Source organism: Bombyx mori, chromosome 23, assembly GCF_030269925.1.
Source record: "Bombyx mori chromosome 23, ASM3026992v2".
In the NCBI taxonomy this organism is placed as follows: Eukaryota; Metazoa; Arthropoda; class Insecta; order Lepidoptera; family Bombycidae; genus Bombyx; species Bombyx mori.
In genome coordinates, this window is record NC_085129.1 from 20,981,052 (window position 1) to 21,007,719 (window position 26,668).

A 26,668-nucleotide genomic window follows, 5' to 3' on the forward strand; every position below is an offset into this window, starting at 1 on the left:
CGCTTTCTCTCAACTTCTTTAATCTCATCAGTTGTTCGCAGTAGAATTCAGAATCGATGGTCCTGCCTGGTGGTAACAGCTCATAATGAGTAATGCCCTTCGAATCCCACCACACACACAGCATAACTTTGTTGCGAGTTAATCCAGGTTTCGCCACAGTCTGTGAATCCTGACCGGTCTTTAACCAAGACCTTTTTCGTACGTTCTGGTCGTACGTGATCCACTTTTCATCACCAGTTATCAGCTTCTTCAAATATGGTTCGGTTTCATTACGTCGTAATAAAGAATCACAAATGAGTAGACGGTTCATTAGTTTCTTTCAGTGAGCTCGTGAGGTACCCAAATATCGAGCTTTTTGTGTAGGTGTCCAGTTTTTTTCAAATGCGCCACAACTGTTTTGTGGTCAATTCCCAGTTCTTCAGCTACGTCGTAACTACTGATATGCCGACCTTGCTCCACTTTTTCCTAAGTGGCATCCATTTTATCCGTAATCGGGCGAGTAGAGCGACGTGCATCCTTAACATCAAAATTTCCGGATTGAAAAAGCTTAAACCAAATTTGTGCTACTCTCACAGACACTGCATTAGGTCCATAAACATCGCAAATTGTTTCCGGGGCTTGCGTTGCATTTTTACCTTTTTTGTAGTAAAATTTTAAAATTTATCGAATTTCTTCATTAGATTCACTCACCTTGACAGTACGAAAAATAAATAAAAAAATTCCTAATTTGAATTTGGTATTATCTTCTTTAAAATTTAAACTTTTAATGATACCAAAACCAGCCAGATACAAATAGTGTAGCCAAAGAGAATTTATTACAAGTTCATACCTACATACCTACTATAATGCGTAAAGACTTTTTCCCCAACCTATTATTATGATTACACGTTTGAACTTAAAGTTGAAGTTACCACAGGCCGCGTCAGTTTTGACGTTCCCGCCAAAATTCCCGCTCTCATTAAACTGTCAATTGTCCTATTTAATTTTATCAACACAGATGATTTTGTATACAAATTTCTGCGTAGACGCCTGTTTGTTTTTTCTATAAACATGTACCTACTTGAACGTTGCCGGGGCGTGGCCCCAGATCCGCCCGCCCCGCTCGGCACTCGCCAAGGTATTCTTTCTCAGAACTGAACACCAGTTATTACGCAGTTGGATTTTGCGAACAAAAAAAAACATTCGGGCGAGTAATTTTTTAATTGCACCGAAATTAAACGAAACTACGTCGCTTTAAGGCAACGAATTCTGTTCACGACAATGTAGTATCGGCTGCTTTTTTTTTTAATCCTACCTATGCTGATAGCCTTGAGAGGCTATTTCAGCTTCACTCTAACGCGTAGGTGAGCTCACGGGGCTCAAACCGGAGTGTTGCTAGCACTGGCCCTAGCAAGAGCAGTAACAAAATAACAAAATACGCTTTAATAGAAAATTCAACTAAAAAATAAAAATAAAAAATTAATAAATTTGTATTAAAAATAGTATAAACAAAATGATTTTATTGTAAAAAAAAGCGTAGGGTGCATGGTATCAGTAGTTATAAATATTTTATGAACAGATATGAGTAGAAGGGTTTTTTTGACAATATCCTGAAAAGCACCCCACGCTTTTTTTACAATAAAATCAGTTTTATAAAAGCGTATTTTGTTAGTTTTTTTAAACTATTATTTGTTTTAAATACTCAATCCTTAGCCCTCATAACAGCACGTAGATAGCATTTATTCCCTACCTATCCGCTGTTAGCTTAGGTACTATTCCTGTCACGCGTGGGCGGGTAGGTGAGTTTATGGGCTCGAACTGAGAGAATTTACTAACACCAGCCTTAGCAAGAGCAGTGCTCCTCTGAATCTGCCATCGGATCGGAATCGTGACCCGCTGATGAGATCCAATATTACAGGAGAACCATTTATAGTTTATAATTCGGAAAAAATATCATAACAAAAAAACTTCTTCAGCTATTTGAAGAGAGAGAAATCGTTTATTCGCTAAGCATAGTGAAAATGAGTTATTCCATAAATTAAAAGCAGCGTGTATTCTTTGTCATTATGTGACAGGCGAATTTTAGTGCAGTGCGAGATATTATGATATTACTAGCTTTTGCCCGCGACTTCTTCCGCGTGGAATAGTTCACAAATAATGCTTTATTTTAGAACAAATTTGGTTAGCATAAAAACGTTGTAGTGAGCCAACCTTAACATATAGACATAATATGCTGTCGCGGACTTTTTTTTAGATTATTTAAAGAGGGAACAATTCTGTCATATACCTATTATTATTTTAGCGAAACTTTAACCGTTTCCGCAGCGCACGCAACGGAAGCTCTCAAAAGGGAAAAAACCCCGATTTTGAAACATTCTTTATTGGTTCTCCGCTTGTATTGGTCTTACCGTGATGCCATATAGCCTATAGCCTTCCTCAATAAATGAGCTAGCTAACACTGAAAGAATTTTTCAAATGGGACCAGTAGTTCCTGAGATTAGCGCGTTCAAACAAACAAACTCTTCAGCTTTATAATATTAGTATAGATGCAATTTACCATTCATTAATCCATAATTCAACTAATAATTAAAAAATCCATTTATTTTCTATGTCGTCCCTAAGAAAATGATTTATGTAATGAAGTAAACTTAATTGAAGTTCAATTAAAAACATCGAACCGTTGATGCTGATACCAAATAAGACGGACCCTGCAATTACAAAGATAAATGTCGCGTGTTAAGCGAAATGTCGCTTAAACCAAGCTTTTCACCCGTCGATTTTATTGTTCCTACGGGCAGAGCTCACGCTCCAGCTCTAAATGGCCATTGGAGCTCATGGACATCACCTGACACCGTCCACTCTATCACACGAGTTTTAGCTTCATTGTATAAGGATAGTGAATAATAAAACTGCTTATATGAATGATTCTTTTTATTAAATTTTACAAAATAAACTTAGAACATTATGTATATATATATATTGTATTTTACTGTGTAATTTCCATCGCAAGGATACACGCATTTCTTTGTGTGTTTGAAAATTACATAGTTTTAGATTGAAAAGAAGTCATTTCTAGTACGCAGTAGACAAAGTTAGCGTCTAGACAAAGTTTTGTATACGACCCGACCTTGCTAAGGCAGTTCCAACCGTCGCCCCATAATCATACGATGCAGTATCGATCGACTTGCGTCGTTACCAATATTCTAATGATTCTACTTTCAGTTTTTGAGGAATTATCAACATAAATGCGAGATGCAATTAATTTTTTTCGAACGCTCATCCCAAGCCATCGGCGAAAATAAGAAATACCAATATCATCACATTTTTTTTTTGTTACAATTTTTATTTTTCTAATTTAGAAAACGTACATATATTTACAATTTACTCCCAAAAACAAACGACTAGACCTTAATAATGCATTAAAATAAAACTCTAAAACAAATAATAATAATTATTATTATTATTAAAATAATATAAAATAAAAAAAAACACGGTAACTTAAATATGAACGAACATATTAAAGACAACTTAAAAACGTTTGACGAATAGCGAAAATCTAAACCGTATGTAACTTATAAGCACCAAAATAAAAATTACATTAATAATGTAAAAAAAAAACATTACATTAGTTGTCATTTACATCGACTCGAACATCGACCGTGAACTTAAGACGAATCATACTTGAAGCGCGAACCGTCGATTCAATATTCAATAGTTCAACTTAGATTAGTTTAAGTTATCACTTCTGTCGGGCGTCCAGAGATGCACAATCTTTATTTTTCATTCTTGTATTGCATCCGCCTTTCCGAATACATTTCTCGTCGTGGTCACGGATGACAACAGTAAAGTGTAAAGTTTCATTTAATCACAACAGGGGACGCGATATTAAACCGTAAAAATCTTTTTATCACGTATGCCGAAGAAAGGAGCTTTAGTTAATTAGTTACCAATTTAAAAAAATACGAATGCAAAAAGTGAGTTATTGAAAATGAAAGCAAATCTCGAATTGTCTGTGATTATGATTGGATTAAAAACATCGAATTGTCGATGCTAATACCAAATAAAACGCACCTTTAATTACAATGATAAGTGTCGTGTATTAGATGAAATATCCTTCGCACCTCGATATGGTATTTGTGGGGTGTGTTTTTAAAATCGCATTGCCGGATGTGTGGCCCTACACGCATTCCCACCACCACTCCTCCGAATACCATTTCACAAACATAAGATTCTACGCTTAATTAGTTCGCATCTTGCTCATGCTAATCGAATAATTAATCGATGTAATTATATTGTCATTTTCCCTCCTACACGAATCGATATTATATCGATAATACGAGAAGTATTAATTTAAAAACATCGAGCCGTTAATGCTAATATCAAATAAAACGGACCTGTAATTACAAACACAGAATCTGGACTCACCCAATGGTCAGAGTCAAATAACATTTTAATCTATAAAAAAGTTAATCGATTTTATTGTATTGTCATTTTCATTCTTACACGAATCAATATTATATCGATAATACGAATGCATTAGTTTAGTGTATCATTATATCGATTTTGTTTCCCGAATGAATATATATTTTTTTTAAATCAATACAGCCTTGAATAGTGTTCTAAGATAGAGCGGGGATGACAGAATCGCCTTAAATCGAACTAAGCAAATGCCGTAATATCACAATAAAAGAGAATCTCGCAAATCCCCAGCATCAATTGTTTAGGTACGCGCGCCCAGAATCCAGTGTAAGCTCTTTCTAACGTACACGTATTACATTTTCAGTACGTAAATTAAAATTTATCGAAGGAATAATTCGAAAAAAAAAACCTTTTTTTAGACATAGATTCCATAAGTTTATGGTATATGGGACTAGTCATTGAGTGATTGCATGCGACCTTGTCAAGCCCGCCCCGTACGATAAAGCTTTGGCAAGAATATCCGATCTTGTTTTAGTAGTGATAACATCTTATAAATCGATGAACGCTGGCTGCACGCACGAAAAAGTGTCACGTTCCGCCCGAGGCTGAGCGTGCGAGCGAGAGCGCGGAACAAGCGATAGAGAGACACGATCGGCCCAAGCGTTGGCTTGTGACACGTTTGTCTCTTCTCGCGTGACGTCACAGCCAGCGAATTCGAATAGTTCCGCTACTGACGTTATCACGTAAAATTATCGTCCGTAAACCGACATTACAGACAACCAATAATTATTTTTTAAACATATATTTAGCCTTGTGACCAAAACTTTAATTTCTCACCTAAACTATTAATTTTAAATATAATACATACGCACTACTTTATACCGTAATCGCCAAATAAATTCGATTCGTTTATCACTTCGCGGTTTATGTGTCATGAAAATCTTTCTTAACCATCCAGCTCCCTGGATACCTTCAACCGAGCAACATACAGAAATTGGCAATATGAAAAAGAAAGTGGCAACACTAAAAACGATATCGAAGGATGAAAGATTATTTGGTTTAAACAACATTTTTGCAATTTTACAGGAGATCCATTTGAAAGCTAAAATTTAGAAAAAATACCGTAACAACAAAAAAAAACTGCAGCTATTTGAACGAAGTAAACTTAATTGAAGTTCAATTAAAAACCGAACTGTTGATGCTGATACCAAATAAAAGGCGCCTTTAATTACAAAGATAAATGTCGCGTGTTAAACGAAATGTCGCTTAAACGTCTTTCACTCTTCGATATTGTCTTTTCACGGTAAATGCTTGCAGTTTTCCCTGAACGATTAATGTGCATATGGCGAGGAATTTCCATCAGCCAACATTAAAAGTAGAACGACTAGTCGATCTGATATTACCCCATCAAGAAGTCATGATTTGCTTGAGGCAGTTTGTTTGTGCACAAATGTGGGAAAATCAAATAAAGCCGCTGGTCGTAACTTTTCGGGATCCTCTAAAAAGTCCACTGAAAGTCTCGGTAAATGACCACCATTTTACTGAGATTGTATTTCATCACATACCATCTCATTTTTAAATTTAATTCGTTTTTAATCATTTATGTTATATCGCGATTAGTTTCCTTCGTTTTTTACTGTGTTATTATTTGACGCTGGCTAATGCACAAACCCTGCCGGAGCCAAAACATAAAAATGAATAAGAAGAAATCGTAAATCACGTATAAAACATTATTGATTAATTTCAAATGGACGCTGCGTAATTTTTTAACTGCGTTATCAAACATCGCTAGCTCCTCGTCTATATTTCGCTAAATCGAGCAATCACGTAGCTAATTTTTGTATCTAAATCGTTATAATACATGAACACGACTGATGAACTTTGAAAAGATAAACAAAAGTTAAAATGTAAAATCGCGTTGAATCGATTAAAAATATTTTTACATAATTTATGTCACGCGTGACCACGAGAATCGTAAAGTACTCGAAGTTTCATTAACGGTTATATTAAGTCGAAAGCGTACTAAGTAATATATATAGAGATGGGAAAGGCTATTTCAATTAAGCGACATTTTTGCAAATTTACAAGAGAGCCCTTTAAAGTTTAAAGTTTGGAAAAAATATCATAACAAAAATACTTCTTCAGCTATTCGAATGGAGTAAACATAATTGAAGTTCAATTAAAAACATTAAACTGTTCATGCTAATACCAAATAAAATGGAAATTTAATTACAAAGATAAATGTCGCGTGTTAAGCGAAATGTCGCTTAAGACAAAATTTAATAGCCTTTCACCCCTCGACACACATATATATGTACTGTGGTGATTTGTGTATATTCTGTATACTATTAAGCGCTGCTCGGGGGTAGATGTAAAATATTTCAAGCACTTCACTCCGCGGTCACGAATGACTATTGTTTCGTCATTAAAGCCGTAAAATTATTTTTACGATTTTTAAAATTGATTTTATAAAATGCTTTTTAAGATTTCGGTCAAAATTTTACAAGTTTCATCGTAAAAAGAATTTCGGATTTGATTTGAGTTCTTCCATTTAAAAAATTACATTGCACACTTATCCTATAACTTGTCAAGTACGTAGCTGAACCAAATCGAATCGCCGAAATACGAACCGAACACTTCGTTTACCATTTATTTTATATACATAAATGTTTTCTATAAACAACAATTGACTCGCAGCCCAATCCCTGAGAAGATAAATAAAAGTAACAAAGTAAATAAATAAAAATATAACAAAAAAGGAAAACCTTTTTTCTTTTCTTCCAAATAATATAAAATATAATGATATATTATTTTCCGAGGGCGCATTTGTACTTCTTATTTCATATATCCATATTTTTTCTTTTCACTTTCTTTACAAAATATAACCATAAAAAGAGATTTTTCGTCATCATAGAGAACTTCTTTTAAACACATTTCTTTTTCTTTTCATTTTTTTTTTCAAATTTTTTATTTATTTAATAATAAACTTTGGAATGTCTTTCATCACTGTAAAATCCTCGTGAGATCCTGAAAAATAATGAAAAAAGGCAATTAATTTTTTTTGTTTTTTTTTTTCCATTTCAGCATTCACCGCTTGAGCGGAGTACAGTAGGGTTTTATTTAATTATATATTTATGGTGTAGACAAGTGAAGAGGTTAATGGCACACTAGTTGAGGTTAACTGTTGAGGTTAAGTCTGAAAGTGACAGAGAAGTTGAGAAGTGCGCGTTCGGAATGCATGGATTGCGTGAAAGACGATATGTGTAAGAGGAGAGTGAGCGAAGAAATAGTTTATGATAGAGGAGTATGGAAGGAGAAAACATGTTGCGCCGACCCCAGGTGACTGGAAGAAGGGCAGGAGAATGATGAGTTGAGGTTAAGTGTTTACCGGAGAGCCCGTAAACAATAAGAATGCCACCATCTATCTTGAGATACGGGGTCTCAATCGACCAGTACCGCAGCTGCTCCATTCTTCAAACCAGGCTGGAGCCATTCACCATATAAACCAAATAAACCAGACCACCAAATAAATACGCAAATAAGAATTTTCAGGAGATTCCTTTTTAGTTATTATACTTTTTTTATTGCCCTTGTAGTTAGACGAGCATATTATGGCCCACCTGACGGTGACTGGTTACCGTCGCCCGTGGACGTCAGCAATGACAGCGGCAGAGCCAAGCCATTGTCTACCTATTACTATTCATAAGGGTCATTTGTGATCGTGTCTCAGATACGTATTGGTTCCAATAGTGGCACTAGTAGCGTAGATACGAGCGCACGGGGCGACTTATAGGCCGCGACAACTTCCAATCGTCGGAGACGTTATCGCAAGAACGATTTTAAAAAACACGAAGTCTTGATTTCTTTTATATTCCAGAGCTAATATTGACAGGATGTTAATAACAATACGAGTTATTACGCACCTCGTATCTATGTAGCAGCTGGGATCCGGTGTAATGCGAATTTTCACTGTAAAAAAAAGGTCTTTTCACCGTGTTCTGCCCTGAAATAAAATAATCCACATATAAACACATTTACTGATGGTAGGACCTCTTGTGAGTCCGCACGGGTAGGTACCACAACCCTGCCTATTTCTGTCGTTAATGAAGTAATTCATTTCGGTTTGAAGAGCGGGGCAGCCGTTGTAACTATACTGAGACCTTAGGACTTATATCTCAAGGTGGGTGGTGCATTTACGTTGTAGATGTCTATGGGCTCCAGTAATCACTTAACACCCGGTGAGCTGTGAGCTCGTCTTCACATCAAAGCAATAAATAAATAAAATAATAATAGCTTGATCTGTATCTATATATCTATATCTATCTTTTGGAAATCAAACTTCGAATACTTTACACATTTACCGTTCACGGATGACTATGTAAAAACGCATTTAATCGACTCAAATATTAAATTGCTCAACATTATCGGATGATTTAAAATATTTCAACTGATATATTAAGTTCTAAAAGCGGAATTTACTTGTTGTTTACGTCTGCCGAGTCCGCACGGGTCGACGCCACCACTTTTTTTGCGTCCCTTACTTATCGAAATTTCGATCTCACGTCTCAGTCGTGCCATCCTTGGGCCCGCGGTCTGCTCCCAACATCTACAAACCGTCAAGTCTCACATACACCGCGTGACCATTAGGCGCGGACACCTAAGAGGTTCGGCTTCCGGCCCAAAAGCATCAGACGAGCTCTTCTACTCGTCTAAATAACTAGAAACATGTTTGAATAAACTTACAGAGTTGCGTGTGCGCCGCCAGGGCGTTCTGTTTCGCTATCAGGAGCTCGGGTCCGGGACGTGACACCTGATCGTAGTACACGACTGTCGAACGATCACAAAACGTATTTTAAAACGTGTCCTAGTAGTAGTAGTAGTAGTAGTATTAGTAGTAGTAGTAGTAGGAGGAGGAGGAGTAGTAGTAGTAGTAGAAGTAGTAGTAGTAGCAGTAGTATTAGTAGGAGGAGGAGGAGGAGGAGTAGTAGCAGTAGTAGTAGTAGGAGTAGTAGTAGGAGCAGTAGTAATAGTAGTAGAAGTGGTAGACGTCGTAGTAGAAGTAGTAGTGGTAGTAGAACTAGTAGTAGTAGTAGTTAGTTATCCGGTCGATATAATGATTAGCTTAAAACAATAGCTTCAGAATATATTTGCCCCCTTTTAGTAACCTAGCTCCTATAGTCCTATAGAGATAGAGGGAGCATAATTCATCGTACACCAAAATAAACAAAAATGCCAAACATTAATTACGACAAAATTATACTGTCTTATCGCTAAGAGCGATCCTTTCAACCTCAAGCCGAGACTCTACTGGGTTGATCGTGGTCAGGTCCGACGGTGACCAATATTCAAGATCTTCTCGATTATTCTTCATTTTTACTAGACGACCTTAGGATTCACCTGGTGTTGTCACCGGTAGCCATGGCCGTGGCAATCCAGGGAGAGGTTACTAACTACTGCCTCTTCAAACCGGAGTACGTGACAGTGGCGCTGCCGAAATACGATGATGGTAGCTATGGACCTACAATATCTTCTACTACCAGTCATGAAATCGAATAGCCGTCATCGAAACTTACTGTTGACATCGTTATGACCGTTCTGATAGTATGGACTGCTCTGAGGCTGAAGACACACGTTTTCACAGCCTAAAAGATAACAATGGACGTATTATTGTCATAGACGATTATAGTTATTTTTAATTGTTCAAGGATGGACTAGCTCAGGGTAGAACTAGTTTTATGTGGTTACCGGAGCCCATAGCCAGATACAACGTAAATGCCCACATTGAGACAGGAGTTCTTAGTCAGTTTCCCACACTTCAAACTAAAACTCATAACTGCTTCGTGATAGAAACAGGCGGTACCTACCAGTAGGGACTCCCAATGCCCCCACCACCAGCCTTGAGTGTCCATCACCTTATACGTGGAGATAATGAAGGATCAACATCTTCTGGTTAATTCAAAAAGAAATTTGGTGATAGAACGTGGTTATTTATTATAGTTTCAAATGGCTTATCTTGTTTCTATACATCTATGTAAGACTTTAAGACATCTCATTGACATGACAATTAGCACGAGCATCAAGGACCGATAATGATATAATAAGTTTACGTTGATTTAAAAAAGCGATAAGGATCGCTTGATCAAAATAAAACACAGTTCTTCTATTTTAAGTTCTTCAACTACAAAGACCCGTCCCGGGTGCAATTACCCAAAGCCAGGATGAAGCGTGAGACAAGTGTAGGCTCAGTCGGCCTGTACAACGGTCACTGATCACACAAAGGCGACTATTGCTCCGTGTCTATTGCTTTAGTCGGCGGCCGAGCTTACGACTCACCATGTACCTAAACCCGGGAACATCAATTAGAAGATATGGTTGTTTTGCATTAGATATAGAAATAGTATCAGTGAGTGCTAGCAGGGACCGCTGCTGTCCATTCTCCAAGGCCGCCGTCACCGACAAGAGACAGACACCCGTGAGCGTTCGTCAGCTGGAATTATCAATCCAATGAGCATGCTCACCGTTGCTCAAGTCCGGCTCCTGTTTCACTTGGTTCTGTATGTGTTCGATTATTATTTGTCTCTGGCTGTCGCTGTAGACCGCTTCCGCTTCTGTGTGGAACAAAATTAAACCGTGCAAGCGAACCGCCATTATCGAGATTTAAAACGATTTTACATTTTTTTTAAAGCGATTTTACCATATTTTTTTAAATTGCATTTTACATGTTTTGCGGTCACGGTCTGACAAGAGCGTAAATTTTAAAAATTATTTTAATCGTGCAAGCTTCGAAAATAAATATTTGACTTCATAAGATCTAACCACTTCGAATACTGAGAACACAGGAGAGCTACCCCATTTCTTCCGTGAGTAGGGTGAGGCGTCTAAGGAAGGCACCGGAGAATGAGGAGCAACCTTTTCCAAGTGTTATACTAGCGTACTGCGTTCGGATTGACTGGTGACACTGCATATGGTGAGTCCAGTCAGGAAGTTATCGCTGCCCTGACTTTTCTGCCGCGAAGTGATCGTGTGTGCCAGTTTTAATGGTAGGGCAATCGTTATAGAATACAAATTAATACTAATAGCTTCCACCTGGTGACTGAAGGTGGCGTCACAGACCCAGTGAATAAATTATCAGGTAAATCCCTTAATCGACTCATCCCCCCAACGGGGAGACATGGGGTAGTGCTAGTCAATACACGCGCGCTGTTGGCTCCGGTAACTCACCCATGTCTTTCCGCTCGTACAAATACTTTTCATCGTCGACCGGTATGTCTATTTCCTGTTTGATCTCGGCCTCGTTGAAGAAACCCTGGTTCCCGTTCATCCTGCGCTCGTCCTGCAGCAGCTGCAGGTTCTGCTGCTGATTCTTGAGCATCTCGACCGAGTCCGGGTAGTACAGGTCGCTCCGGTACTTCTCGAGGAACTCTGTCTTCTCATAGTGACTCTTCCTCTCCAGCGCGTACTTCTCCGCCTCTGTGTTGTACTCTTCGTTCGTCTGCGGTATGTAATCGTCTTTGTACGGCAGGCAGTCCGCGTAGCTGTCCCTGGGCTCCTCGTCCGACGGCACGGGGTCGGTCTGCATGATCGCGTCCTGCTTCTTGGGGCGCGCGGGGGGCGGCTGCGTCCGTAGCTGGGGGGGCGAAGGTTCGCTCGCTAGGGACGTTACGTACTGCATTTTGCACGAAAGCTGCAAGTTAATTTACTGTACAAATTAGTTTAACGTAACAAACGTAGCTTCTATCAATCTCGATTTGTTTGAAGACGTCATGGCGTAAAATGCATTTGTATCGACTGTGCCGGTGTTAAAATCCCGCAAGCGGGTACCGATTTTGCTAATGAAATACACGTACTTAACAAATGACTGCACGATGAATGAACAACATTGTGTAATAACAATCAAACCCTCAATAAGATACGTAATCCCGCACGGCTACGCGGGTACCACCACCACGTCTTCCGGGAAGCAGTAAGGCGTTCCAGTTTTAAGGGTGGGGCGATCGTCGTGTTATAGTCATTACTACCACCATAGTTATACTAGACACATGAGTGGTTGCACGATTTTTTGTTGTTTGACTGTCGTGTAGATCACCGGTGTCCTACGCGGCGCACTGAAGTTATTATGTCGATTTCTGTTACTAAGCGCCTGGATTGCCTAACTTTGCCTTCTTTTGTACGCTTTAGTCTTTTAGGTCTCTTAGAAATAGATTCCTTTTTTTTGTTGCTTTTAGATGGGTGGACGAGCTCACGGTCCACCTGGCGTTAAGTAATTACTGGAGCCCATAGACATCTACAACGTAAATGCGACACGCACCTTGAGATATAAGTTCTAAGGTCTCCGTATAGTTACAACGGCTGTCCCGCCCTTCAAGCCGAAACGCATTACTGCTTCATGGCAGAAATAGGCAGGGTGGTGGTACCCAGCCGTGCGGACTCACAAGACGACCTACCACCAGTCCTTCTCAGTATCTTCAGATTCGTCTTTCCTAGAGTCTACTCGTTCCGGCACCTCAGTAACAGAAATCGACATAATTGCTTCAGTGCGCTGCGTAGGGCACCGGTGAGCTACACGGCAGTGGAAAGTTTCAATAATAATTAATTAAAACTTACATTAATATCTTGTTCCGTGCACGGCAGCGGCAAATCTGGATTCATATTCGTCTGGCCGTGATTCTGTGGTGTGATCCCCCATATTCTCTCAGATTTTTCGCTAGAATTTAGATAAACCAAATCTTTAGCTGCATATTAAGACTTGGTTTTCATATTTTTGGATGTTCAGTTTCAATTTTTTTTCCTACCTAAGCTGATGGCCTAGAGACCGTATCAGCGTCACCGTGCTAGTAGGTGAGCTCACGAGGCTCAAACCTGACGATGTTGCTAACACAAACCCTAGCAAGAGCAAAACTTCGCAGAATCTACAACCGGATCAAAAACGCGACCCACTGAGAAGATCCGGTTAGAAACTCAGTGGGCTGTGTCTGTGGGTTAATTTACTCTCAGAGCGTTTCGTCGCAAGCGACGGGTTCGACGAGAACGATGACCGGGGCTTGGGCTACCTAAAAGCACCGTTAGTGGATCAGGAGAATCCGTAATTACGTGTTTTGGGCTGTTTCAAATTGGGCGCTCTGCGTGTTTAGCGCGAACAGCGCCCCTAGCGGCAAACCTAGGAATGCTGTTCCAACTCCATACATTTTTTGAGTTAACTTTTACGCGATCGAGAACGTTACAAAACTCGCTAAGCACACTTTATGCTCATAGTATTAAAGGCGTCTCCGGAGAGCAGTGACCGCTTTGAATCAGGTGGACAGTCGCTCGAGTACTTGCATACGCCACTTAAAGAAATACAAGACTTTTCTTTGTAATTGCTTAGATGGGTGGACGAGCTCACCCACCTGGTGTTAACTGGTTACCGGAGTCCATAGACATCTACAACGTAAATGCCGCCACCCACCTTGAGATATAAGTTCTAAGGTCTCAGTATAGTTACAACGACTGCCCCACCCTTCAAACCGAAACGCATTACTGCTTCACGGCAGAAACAGGCGGGGTTGTGGTACCTACCCGTGCGGACTCACAAGAGGTCCTACCATCAATAAATTTTATACGTATTGTATATGTTATGCAAAAAAACGTAAAGGTATATTAGCAACTGTGTGTCGGTCGGTTTGTATGTCTGTATGGTAATAGCGCTACAAAGACCAAAACGAAAACAGCCTCCAACCCCATCCTGCGGCTCCCTTCCCAATCTACTGAGGGTCTCGATACATATTGTTAGAAAGAGAGAGAAGATTTTTTTTTTTACTGCGCGCCATAACATAATTAGCATTGAAAAGCTACTTAATATAATTTATACAATAACCGATCTCTTCTAAATGACGAATGTCATCTAGGTAAATTCTGAAAAATATTCGACACTGATAAGATGATGTTACAGATTCTCTACCCCAGTTTTACGTCCTGATTGTTATTCAAGGGCGCTCTCTATGCAACGTATCCAGTAACGACCTTCTTATACTCTTCGAATGCCGAGGCTTGGCTTGAAGGGCGTAATGGAGGAACCACTAAAGTGGGAGGGCGCGAATCCTATCTAACTACCCGACCTTAGATCTTGAAGTTCCGCGATGAAGGCTTTTACAAGAACCTACGACTATATGTAGCTGTGGGCGGCTAATGATTATGATGCGAGAAAATGTTTGAGATGGTGCCGTCATGTTCTATTTACTTCCACACCTCCCCTCATGTGAGCAGAGTTCGTCGCGATCACCTTATCCGATCGCGACGGAGTAACGCAATGAAGACGTCGCCCGAAACATGTCTTGTCGGATCCCCCGGATTCACTCTCGGTGCTATTAGGCCACTCAAGCACCGATCCGAAGCCCCTGCCTGAGCACCAGTAGAGAATCGTGTCCCGGGCGAGTTTATTGTTGGCAAGAATTTTTGGCTCTTGCGACTCAAAAGCGTGCCGACCTCTGACTCTAGGGGACCGTTTATAGTATCGTCAATATGCGACAGATGGCGTGCGAGTTACCTCAACACGCATCCGATGCGTATCGATTATAGAGGGTAGAAGTAAGGAGAACCTTCTCTTATGGTAGAAACTTGAAAAAGTGTCCCACTTTCAGCACTAAGTAACAGTTCGAAAATCCTCCAAAATGGCGCTAGCATGTATGATATGAATTGAGCACTTGTTAACTGATTGAAGTATGCTGAGTTAGGAAATTTAATATATTTAATGACTAGAGTAGTTAGTGACCTCACATGTTTACGTAGTCCAAACTAATTTCGTCAATATAACCTAAAATTATTGCAGTGGGTAAAACGTGGAGACATCGATTGCATTATTCTTATCGGCTTTAAATAAAATACATACTTTTTGTGATTTTGTAGTGCTTACAGTTCTTTCGTTCTTTTTCATTTCTCTATCTTATTCTAATAGCTTTCAGCGCCTTTTTTTTAAATTTACCCGGTTGCTACTGTAGCGCCACCATTATTTAGCAGATTTTAACGGACACTTTTTCATACGCAGAGACGGTTCTCCTTACCTCTACCCTCCATAGTATCGACGAACCTCACACCGAAACAAAGCACTCATCTAACTATTTATCGATTTTCGAATGATTCTGACTTAACAGAACCGAATTATGCATTAACAGATCGAAAAGGAGAAAAGGAGAAAAATATGCGAGAGGGTGGGTAGAAGAAAAAAAATGTATTTACATTAATATTTTATTCAACAATATTATTCGTATCATTTACACACTAAATTGTTGTTACACGGCCATCGGAGAACCGAAGTGATTCAAGTGACATTTCGTGACGTCATTTGAGGGTAAATCGTATGACGAACGATTGAGCATTTACTACACCAAATCTTTGCTTTTTTTATATGATTTAAAAATGACTCAATAGTCCTTGATAAATTCATTATACACATATCGACGGGTGAAACGGCTATTTAGTTTAAGCGTCATTTCGCTTAACACGCGACATTTATCTTTGTAATTAAAGCTCCGTTTTATTTGGTATCAGCATCAACAAGTCGACATTTTTAATTAAACTTCAACTAATTTTACCACATAGAAATAGCTGAAAAAGTGTTTTTTTGCTATGGTATTTTTTTCAAAATTTAAACCTTTGAATGACTCTCCTGTAGTTGCAAAAAATGTCGCTTAAACCAAATAGCCTTTCACTCCTCGATATTATTATGTACTTTTTACATTCCGTTAATAGTGGAGGAAATTTATCAAAAAAAAACATAAAAACAGATAACGTGTCGTGACGTCACACGTTTGAGTTGCAGGCGTGCGAGTGAGACGGCGAGACATTCCCTTCTCGCGACGCATCCCCTCTCTAACTTTTACTCCCCATTCGTAAATACGTAACTACATAATTGGCAATTTCAAATTAATTTCGATGTCGTTTCCGTTATAATGAAAAGTTTCAATTTCAAAAGAATGTACAAATAACACAGAAAAAGGCTCACAATGTTACAGCCAATGTAAGGTCAGTGCGTGAAAAACAGAACAGGCAGATTTTAATGTATCATACGAATCTTGGTACACTTCTGCTTCTGACAATATCTATGTATATATATAACGTATATAAACTTAACATTAAAGAGATGTAGGCAACGGCTTGGCTCTGTCCCGGGCATTGCTGACGTCCATGGGCGACGGTGACCACTCACCATCAGGTGGACCGTACGCTCGTCTCCCTAAAGGAGAAATAAAAAAAATATTACTAAAGAATCACTAAATACGTACTTAACAAATGTTCACGATTGACTTCCACGGTGAAGGAATAACATCGTGTAGTAAAAATCAAACCCGCAAAATTTTAATTTTCGTAATTACTGGCGGTAGGACTTCTTGTGAGTCCGCACGGGTAGGTACCACCACCCCGCCTATTTCTGCCGTGAAGCAGTAAAGCAATAATGCGTTTCGGTTTGGAGGGTGGGGCAGCCATTGTAACTATACTGGGATCTTAGAAATCATATCTCAAGGTGGATGGCGCATATACGTTGTAGACGCCTATGGGCTCCAGTAACCACTTAACACCAGGCTGTGAGCTCGTCCACCCATCTAACACATAAAAAAAGACCAGTGTCACTTTTATCACGGCCCATTCACTCCTTCAGTTCCTTGTTCATAGCTGAGGGGGGTGGAAGATTCTCGGCCTTGAGGTACCTCAAGGAACTCCAGCATTCATCTAGCGGCCTTCTAGTATACGGGATCTTTGCCAAGTTTCCACTACGAGCCCCAACTGTCCGAAAGCTTTTGGCATCGGGAATCACTATTTTACCACCCCACGAAATATTCACTCTGCATGCGGGTAGCAGCCGTTTTTGATATCCAAATCACCGATCTGTTTGGTGAGCACTCGCGGCCAAATGTTTTCGATAAAGCAATAAAAATCCATTGCTGATCCACCGAATCACCTTTGCGGGTTCCGTGTTTTCAAAAGGATCGAAGTGACGTGAACCGATTCGTGAATCGATATTAAATCGAAATGAGATTGGCTTACACAGCACTGTATATACCATTTGTGTTTTCATCGTTCAGGTAATCCTAGGTCATTGCCAGAAGAACTGTTCAACGCTTTATCACTGAGTCGACGATAAAGATATCCGAAAAGTCACAGGCTCTTGGCCATTTCGCGGTTATTATTCGACAATAAGGATGTATACATCTGATGGCGAAACGCGCGGCGCTAGGTTGCTTCTATCGCTGCTCTGATAAGGGGACCTAAGGAAAACAACAATCATTACCTACCTATTTCATTACAGATTCAAATATAATGGATATGGGGTATTTCAGAATGAATAAACAATAAAAGACTTCATTTTGTTTTCTGTGATATAATAAGAAAACAACTTTTAAAGCCCATAATCTCTTTTAAAAATAATATTAAAAATTATTAATAAGCTATACAAAACTGAACTCTTTTTTTACTGAATGCCAGACTTCACTCAATAACACTGAAGAAAAATCCTTTTTAAAAACTCAACACTCAAATTTTAAATAATAAAGGTTTTTCTTTACATATATTTAAAAGAGTTCTTTTGTTGGGAGGTCATTTTCTAACGTCAAAATAAACCGCGCCATTACAGCCGCGGAAATCGAGACTGTGGGTAACGAATTTGACTTAATATAAATATAAATAGCATGCTTTTTGTTTCGTTTAAAAATAGCGTGCTTTTTGTTGTGCGCTTTAATAAATCGTTTTTTTTTTATTGACTGTCCTTGTAGGCCAACGACCATACGGCCTACATGATGGTGAGTGGTTACCGTCGCCCATGGACTTCAGCAATGCCAGGGGCAGGGCCAAGCCGCTGCCTACCGCAAAATATGCTTATGCGTCTATGGTCAAAATGCAGACATTTTTTTGTTTGAACGGTGGCAGTGTGTCCAGACACCTTACCACTTAGTCGTGACTGATGAAGAAAGATGAGGATTTGCGGTAGGCAGCGGCTTGGCTTTACGCCTGGCGTTGCTGAAGTCCTTGGGCGACGGTAACCACTCAACATCAGGTGGGTCGTATGCTCGTCTGCCTACAAGGACAATAAAAAATAAAGCCAGGAGTGATAACTCAATGATATTTTTAGTGCTTTAAAGACACAAAGCTCGGTCATCATCTAGTAATATTAAAACGACATGGACGTGTCGAAGCGAAATGAATCAATTTTAGTATCATAGTCAAGTATTTGTTAAGGTACGTTCACATCGCAGGCAGACTATGCGATTAAGGGTCAGACAGACGCTATAATGAACCAGGTAGTAAAGGCCTAGAGGCCCTAACGACATCTACTATCTCGCCCTTTGCGCCTACCTAATAGCCAGAAATGTCTATATTTCTTCGGCACAAATTCGCTGAACTCTCCTCCTCGTTTCCTCACTGCTGAAGGTCGTGGCCATCACGTTTAGACAGGACTTTATTAATATGTCTTTCCAGGGTTTGTCTCTTGTGGGCGGTCTCTTTCCCTCGATCTTCCCTGTCACGGATAGTCTCTGTGGCGGTAGCCATCATACAACACAAGATATTTGACAAATGCCTGAATCTCGCTTACATTTTCAAGATGAGCTTGCAATACAAGTTCCGAATAACAAGATTGGGACCGTCGGTCTACCGAGCAATGTCACCCGCTCAGTGGAAGAACTTCCCTCCGTCGTTAAGCATCCTACAGTCTCTCTAAGCTTCAGGTGTTTTCCGAGCAATATGACCAAAGTACTCGACCTGAATTGTTTGATTAATACCGAGAAGCACGTGGAACTGTTTTCACGAATGGTTACTTATAATATTGTTACGCGCTGGGGGTTCGGGATACATGGAAAAATCAACCGAAGTACAAATTAAAACCGTATTAGCACTTAAGAACACTTAAAACACTCAACAAACACTTCGATTACTGACTAACTGCGTGCCATCTCTGCAACGCTTTTATAGTCGTGACGAAATCCCTAGAATCGTCGAGAACATTCCACAAAATTCTAGTATTGTGTGTTTCCGCTATCTGACAACAGATGGCGTTGTACTTCTCGCGCGTTCTAGCTACTACTAGATCGTTCGATATTCGTTCGACTATTGGGCGATAGATGGCGTTGCTCTTACCAGCGTAACAATATGTTGTCATCTTATTGGTTTAGTTCCCAGATATCCAGATCAGTATCCAGATATCCGTGGTTAAAATCTTTAATCCCCATTAAAGATCCCTTGGATAGAAGCACTTGTCAAAAACGTTATATAAATTCCTGCGAATCATATTTCTAATACTTTTACAAACTACATATTCGTTATAATATTTGATTAAATTCACGGTGAGGGTACTTTTCATCGACACCTTAATAATCTCTCATCGCTTGGCATTTTTTTAATGCTATAAAATTGAGAGAGGAACCTATAGACAGCGTATATATCGTGGAGGAAGCGAGGGTCGATGTTAAGCCCTGGAGTAGAATCAACGCCTACGTATCTAGGCAAGATGGGATGTTATGATAGCAGACTTCATAAATTTGAGTTAACTTTTACGCGATCGAGAACGTTAAAAAACTGGCACTAGGCACACTGAACGCTTAGCTAGCGTAAGTAGTATCGAGATAGTTTGTGAATATATTTGATGATGAATATATTTGATGATGAATATATTTAGTTTTGTTTTAACTTTATTAACTTCAAGCTGGGTTAAGTCCGATGTGTATTATAAAGTTTTAAGATATAATAGCTGGCCCGGCAAACATTGTTTTGCCATATAAACTATTTCTAGGAAAGATAAATAACCAAGATACCGACTGCAGCGCCATCTTGCGGTCTGATTTTTGAATCTAAAGCATCCAGGGAGCCACCCAAACGCATACAAAAAAATCATTAAAATCGGTCCAGCCATTTAGGAGTTGAGCGACAAACACACGCACAGAAGAAATATTTAAATAAAGATAATAATTTAAACATGTACACACATAAAATAGAGATGGATATATTTATATGAGCGCATTGTGTTGTGTTTTTTGTAAACTTAAATTTATAAATTTCTTTCTTTTTTGTTTTGAGTAGAGGACTCATGTTTAATGTTGACAGTGGAAACTGGTTTGGTGTTTGTTTATCTATTTTTAATATATTATATGTTTTTGTACTTTTGAATTCCCAAATAAATTAATTAATTAATTTAATGTAATTTGCGTTTCATTGGTGAGGATCTTTAAATTGTTTTTATTATTATAATTTTTTTATTATTTCTGATTTTAGGCAGACCAGCATACGGCCCACCTGAGCAATGCCAAGAGCAGAGCCAAGCCACTGCCTACAGTGAAGAACTTTCTGTTTTCGATTTGTTTCTGTCAGTCTAGTCTTCCTTGAAGTAAATTAATATTTATTTAATTAATGTCTTTAAATTAATACGTGAAGCAAAAACTTTGTACCCCTTTTTACGAAAATAGCGCGGACGGAGGAGTATCGAATTTCAAACACTTATAGAGAATATTGAGAAGGAGTGTAGAATGTTAATATTTTTTTAAATTGTCCATAAAACACATTAAATCGATAAATATAACATTATACACACACTACCATGTATTTGACACAGCACATATTAATATACTCTTTGTTTATTGTCAAACTTTTGTTATTGTTTAAAGTCTGTGGTCAAATTTAGATTAACTTAATATTGTTTGTCTTTAATATTATTTGTCTATAGTGTAATCTTGGCGAAATCTGTGATTATAGAAGTAGTCGTTGACAATAGAATCATAATAATGTTCAAACTTACAATTTCAATTAATTATGGCCGAATTTACACTACTGGGAGACTAGTTTATTTAATTTTATAACAAATAGAAATCAATTGAAGGTCCTAACTAATGAAAACAAATTAAATAAATATTTAGATAATTGAATGAAAATTTTTTTCTCTTTTTTTATTTTTCTAGTCCCCAAATTTAAGGAGTAAAACCTGTCCATAGCTGAAAGCTTACGATGGACCATGTATTTTAATAGATACTAGCTGACCCGCCAGACTTCGTAGTGCCTCAATCGATAAATAAAAGACCTAAACTTTTGTATAAAATAAACTTAAAACAAACAAAAGGAATCCATCCGACGGGGGACACATCAAAGGAAAAACAAAATTGTTATTTTTATTTAACTCTGAGCATTTTCATATTTATCTACCTTTTAAACCTTCTCTGGTCTTCCACAAATAATTCAAGACCAAAATTAGTCAAATCGGTCCAGCCGTTCTCGAGTTTTAGCGAGACTAACGAACAGCAATTAATCTATACTAATATTATAAAGCGGAAGAGTTTGTTTGTTTGAACGCGCTAATCTCAGGAACTACTGGTCCGATTTGAAAATTATTTCAGTGTTAGATAGCCTATTTATTGAGGAAGACTATAGGCTATATAGCATCACAGTAAGACCAATACAAGTGGAGCACCAATACAAGTGGGGCACCAATAAAGAATGTTTCAAAATAGAGGTTTAAATAGCTTCCTTAACATTCTATAATTCAAAAATATTTTCACTTTCTACGTAAATGAAGTGGGAGGTAAAATTTAGCGTTATGCCAAAGTAACTAATCCACGCGGACGGAGTCGCGGGCAATAGCTTGTTTTTATATATATAGATTTCTCTAATCTTACCCGTTCATCTCGTGTTTCTTGGTCTCCTTGTATTTAACTGTACGACTCTTCCTTATAACCATGACGGAGCCATCAGGGTTCAGTTTCGGCAAGTTCTGCGAAGGCACAGCGTCCTTGTTAAGCGTCTTCCACTGTCCTGAGAGAAGAGATATTGAATAAATCGAAAACTGTCTACACTGCTCCAGACCACCACCCCCTCCATCTTGCCCCCAGCACTGCTGATGAATATGAGCATCGGAGACCACTCAGCATCAGGCTGGTTTCTTAAATAATAACACAAAACTGGAATATTGTGGGGAGCACAGGTTGCAAATTGCTCAAAAGCTCCACTTTTAGCGCTAGAATAGACTCAAGTTGTCTATGGGCAGTAATTTAACACAGAGCCCTTGTTTCTCCTACAAAAACAAAAAGCCTCTAAAGCTGGTTAGAGGGGGATGGCCATAGGTATATCAAGAAAGCGTATCTTGGAATTCGTATTGGTTAGATTGAAGACTTTGATATTGTTACGTCGGTAAGAGCAACGCCATCTGTGGTCGAATTGCGGAAGCGAATATCAAAGAAACTAGTAAAACCGAGAACGCTCGAGAAGTACCACGCCATCTATTGTCAGATAGCGGAAACACATATCGAAGCTACTCGACCTATCAAGAATGTTCTCGATAATTGTGGAGATGTCGTATCAACTACAAAAGCGTTGCAGAGATGACACGAAGGCAGTTACGAGTAGTAATCAGATCTACTCGAAGCGAAGCAGAATAATGCGATTTGTCAAGTGTTCTGTTAGTGTTTTAAGTGTTAAATAGTTTTGGGTGGACGAGCTCACAGCCCATCTGGTGTTAAATAGTTACTGGAGCCCCCATGTCTTTCTGGTCAACCCACGCCACGTCTTTCGGTACGCGATCGCCACTCGAGAATTCCCCAGCCGCTCATTCAAAATGAAAACGTGATCTTTGATATATCTTCAAACTTGTTTTAAGCCTGAATTATACGTGAGATAATTAAAAGGCAATTTTATGTAGGTACCTTAGCCCTTTTTAGCATCGCCTACCATATGTACATAGCGCTTAAAATACGTATGATCTCTTAATTATATAAATAGCATATATTATTCAAAAATCCTATGGAATACATACAATCTAACATTCATGTATGACATTCGACATTCCGCTATCAAAATATCGCGTTTTATACATTGAATATATGTTATTTTTCAACTGCAGGAATCCCCCCAGAGAGCACAGCGCACGAGTGCAGTTGATAATGATGTTATTGTTTGCAATTAATGAAAAACCCGGGCAAATGAGTTTGTCGGTTTTGTTCCACGCGGCGTGTTCGCACCGGACTTAGCATCCACTTCTATAAAGCGGAACGACACGAGAACCCTCTCATCGTGGCCGCCGGTAACTACATTCCCGATCCTGCGGACAGAATGGAAAGTACTCGACGTCCCCCAAAACACGTCATTTCGGATCCTCCCGATCCGCTAACGGAGATTTTAGGTACCTCAAGCACCGGTCATCGTTCTCGTCGAACCCGTCGCTTGCGACGAAGGGCTCGACGAATAAATTAACCCTCAGACACAGCCCACTGAGTTTCTCTCCTGATCTTCTCAGTGGGTCGCGTTCCGATCCGGTGGTATATTCTGGGAAGCACGACTCTTGCTAGGGTTCGTGTTAGCAACGTCATCAAGTTTGCCCCGTGAGCTCACCTACTATTTAAAGTTACACTGAAATAGCCTCTCAAGGCTATCAGGTTAGGTAGGAAAAATAAAAAGGACTTAGCGAACGAAGAATTTAAAAGAATTGAGTAATTGCTGACTCGGTGGCGCGGTAGTTAGCGCTCCTGACTGTCGCGCCAAGGGTCGTGAGTTCGATTCCCGCATCGGACAAACATTCGTGAACGTTCGAATGAGTCTTTAATAGGTTTATTTGCTCTTTGTCTGGATGTTTATCTATATATGCGCACTCGCATCCAATCACCCGACCCTGCGGACCGAATGATAAACAGTCGACGTTGCCCTAAACACGTCATTGCGGATCCTCCCGATTCACTATCGGTGCTTTTGGGTACCACAAGCACCGGTCTCTGTTCTCATTGAGCCTGTCAAATGAGTTTGATGAGTAAATTGACCCACAGACACAGCCCACTGAGTTTCTGGCTGGATCTTCTCAGTGGGTCACGTTTCTGATCCTGTGGTAAATTCTGCAAATTCTCTCAGACTCAAGCCATGTGTTTTCCCAATAATTTTTGTGTATCATTAAAATTAGTTTTACAGTTTAATCTCCAATCCTTCACTATTATTGTGGTGCTGTGTGATGTGTATTGCTTGCCATTGCTTTTCAGCAATCATTCCCGAATGAAGGTAGCCACTCATAATCCTTTCACCTGTTAAATGCTAAAATAAGTAAAATGACAATCGGTCCCTTCGGAAACCAGATGCTCAACAGACGAGGATCTATTTGATTGATGATAATAATAAATGATTTCTACATTTGTGGTATTGCCAAGTGTTCTTCGGCACATCTGAGATCACAAATGCTCATTCGTTCTGAATTTTAAAACAACACTTTCCTATGATTTAACATATTCCAACATGTAGCAAAAATGAAATCTGCAAAAAAATTAACTTTGCATATTTACCATACAATTTAGGTATAGACTTCAAAGATCACAGTGAGTGTCACATTGTGATAACTATGGGCTCCGGTAACCACTTGCCACCAAGGGAGCGGTGACCTGAGGAAAGAGATCACAATTTTATACAATACTTAAATTAAAAACAATTTTTTTTCCTACCTATGCTGATAGCCTTGAGAGGCTATATCAGTTTCACCCTAACATATAGGTGAGCTCACGGGGTTCAAACCGGAGTAGTGCTAACATGGACCCTAGCAAGAGCAGTGCTTCACAGAATCTACGGCCGGATCAGAAACGCGACCCACTGAGAAAACCCAGTGAGAAACTCAGTCAGTTAAAAACAATGATTACCAAAAACCAATGCTTTAAGTAAAATGAAGTAAAGAGGGTACGATGATTCAAATATTTACTAGCAATAACATATATTGTGATTCTCTTTAGATCACCATTACAAGCGTAGCAGTTTACAATTGGTATTTGTGAAGAGTGTGCACTAGTAAATTTACACCTTTATCTAACTTTACACCAAGTAGATAGGGCAATGGTAGCCTTGTTGACGAGAACGTTATTGCTAGCTATGCTAGCAATATTTTCTACTTAGGGTCTTCATGAACTGATAATGGTGATTGGCAGAAACTCCAACACATTGAGCTCAGCTGACTTTCAATTGTTCAGGGTATATGTTATTGTGAATCTAAACTATGGCAACAGTTTTGAGAAACAATTTCTGTATTTACATCCTTTGTTTGATAACAATTCTATTTCTTTGTTTCGCACTCCTTAAAATCATACTGAATGCATTCATCAAACTGTCATGGTCTATATTATGGATAAATATGTACTAAGAGTTTTTCGCATCCCCTAATACATTTTACGAACTATAGTTTCAATTTCTTTGGGTAGAGGTTAGCAGCATTACGACAAAAAAAAAATACACAAACATTCACAATGACTCACGTTCGAGTGTTAAAATGTTAAAAAAATAAATTCGTGTAAACGGAAAAACCCTATACGTATCTTACCCATTGTCGTAATATTGTAGTCCGCCTGCGTAAAATGTAGACTGCAAACTTTTGAATATATCGTGACAGGTTTCCCGCGCTTCAGTATTTCATTCCATCTTTTCTCCATCGTCTTATCTTTAGGAAACTTATGAAATTTCACGTTTTTCGTCTTGCCGGCTAAAGATGTACATTGTGGTACCGTACAATAATAACCCATGGCTTTTTAGAAGTTCGTTATTAGCTATTGGCACTGATATAACACGGACACAGCACATTAAGACACTAACAATTATGTAAAAAGTTACATATGTATGTATTTCTTTATTTTTTTACAGGCCTTATCACGTTGTTGAAAAAAATGGAATCATCATATTAGCCTTGAAACGTTTGACATGTATCACCTTTTCCCTTCCATGTATTTTTTTTTTCGAATTTGCGACTTTTGTATGGATGTAATGGAAATTTGAGATCGATTCATCGAGGAATCGATTATTGTTCTCAAGATTTTGAAGCTATACTTTTCTAGGCGTGTTATGAAAAATTGATGAGAGTGAAATTTTACGATGCGTGCGCACCGTGACACAAAATTAACAGAATGAAGTTGCCCACTAAATCGCTCATTACAATACGACCGACGTAACTTGGCGAGTCTGAATATAGCCGCAGGTGAACTTTCGTGCATGTACACTCGTAAAAAAAGTATTTTTAGCATTCATTTTTTAGTAATATAAATGACAAAATTATTATTTAATATAATTCATACTAAATCTTATTAAATTATTAACGTTAAATATTTATTATTAATTATTTAATATTTAAAAAAAAAGAAATAAATTTAATAAAAATAAAGTCTAGTATAACTTCTTACGCGCGTACATAAGTACACGCACCCTATTTTTTTAAGAATCACTGTGCAGCGATTCCATATAACAATATCAAATATTTAAATCGAGATCTACTTTTTGTTTTAGAAAGAATTTCATCGTTGTTTACAAAATAGTTGCA

General features: G+C 38.7%; 1 protein-coding gene across 1 annotated transcript; it reads right to left on the reverse strand.

The window, feature by feature from the left end:
• Positions 1-2,889: 2,889 nt before the first annotated feature.
• On the reverse strand, positions 2,890-26,288 carry LOC101744553 (uncharacterized). Its single transcript, XM_004925938.5, has 9 exons — positions 25,682-26,288; positions 22,023-22,158; positions 13,003-13,102; positions 11,620-12,082; positions 10,917-11,006; positions 9,972-10,040; positions 9,142-9,225; positions 8,322-8,401; positions 2,890-7,425 (listed from the first exon to the last, which is right to left on the reverse strand). The coding sequence occupies exons 1-9, from the start codon at positions 25,878-25,880 to the stop codon at positions 7,402-7,404; spliced, it is 1,245 nt and encodes a 414-aa protein (XP_004925995.1). The 5' UTR covers positions 25,881-26,288; the 3' UTR covers positions 2,890-7,401.
• Between the last annotated feature and the right edge of the window lie 380 nt (positions 26,289-26,668).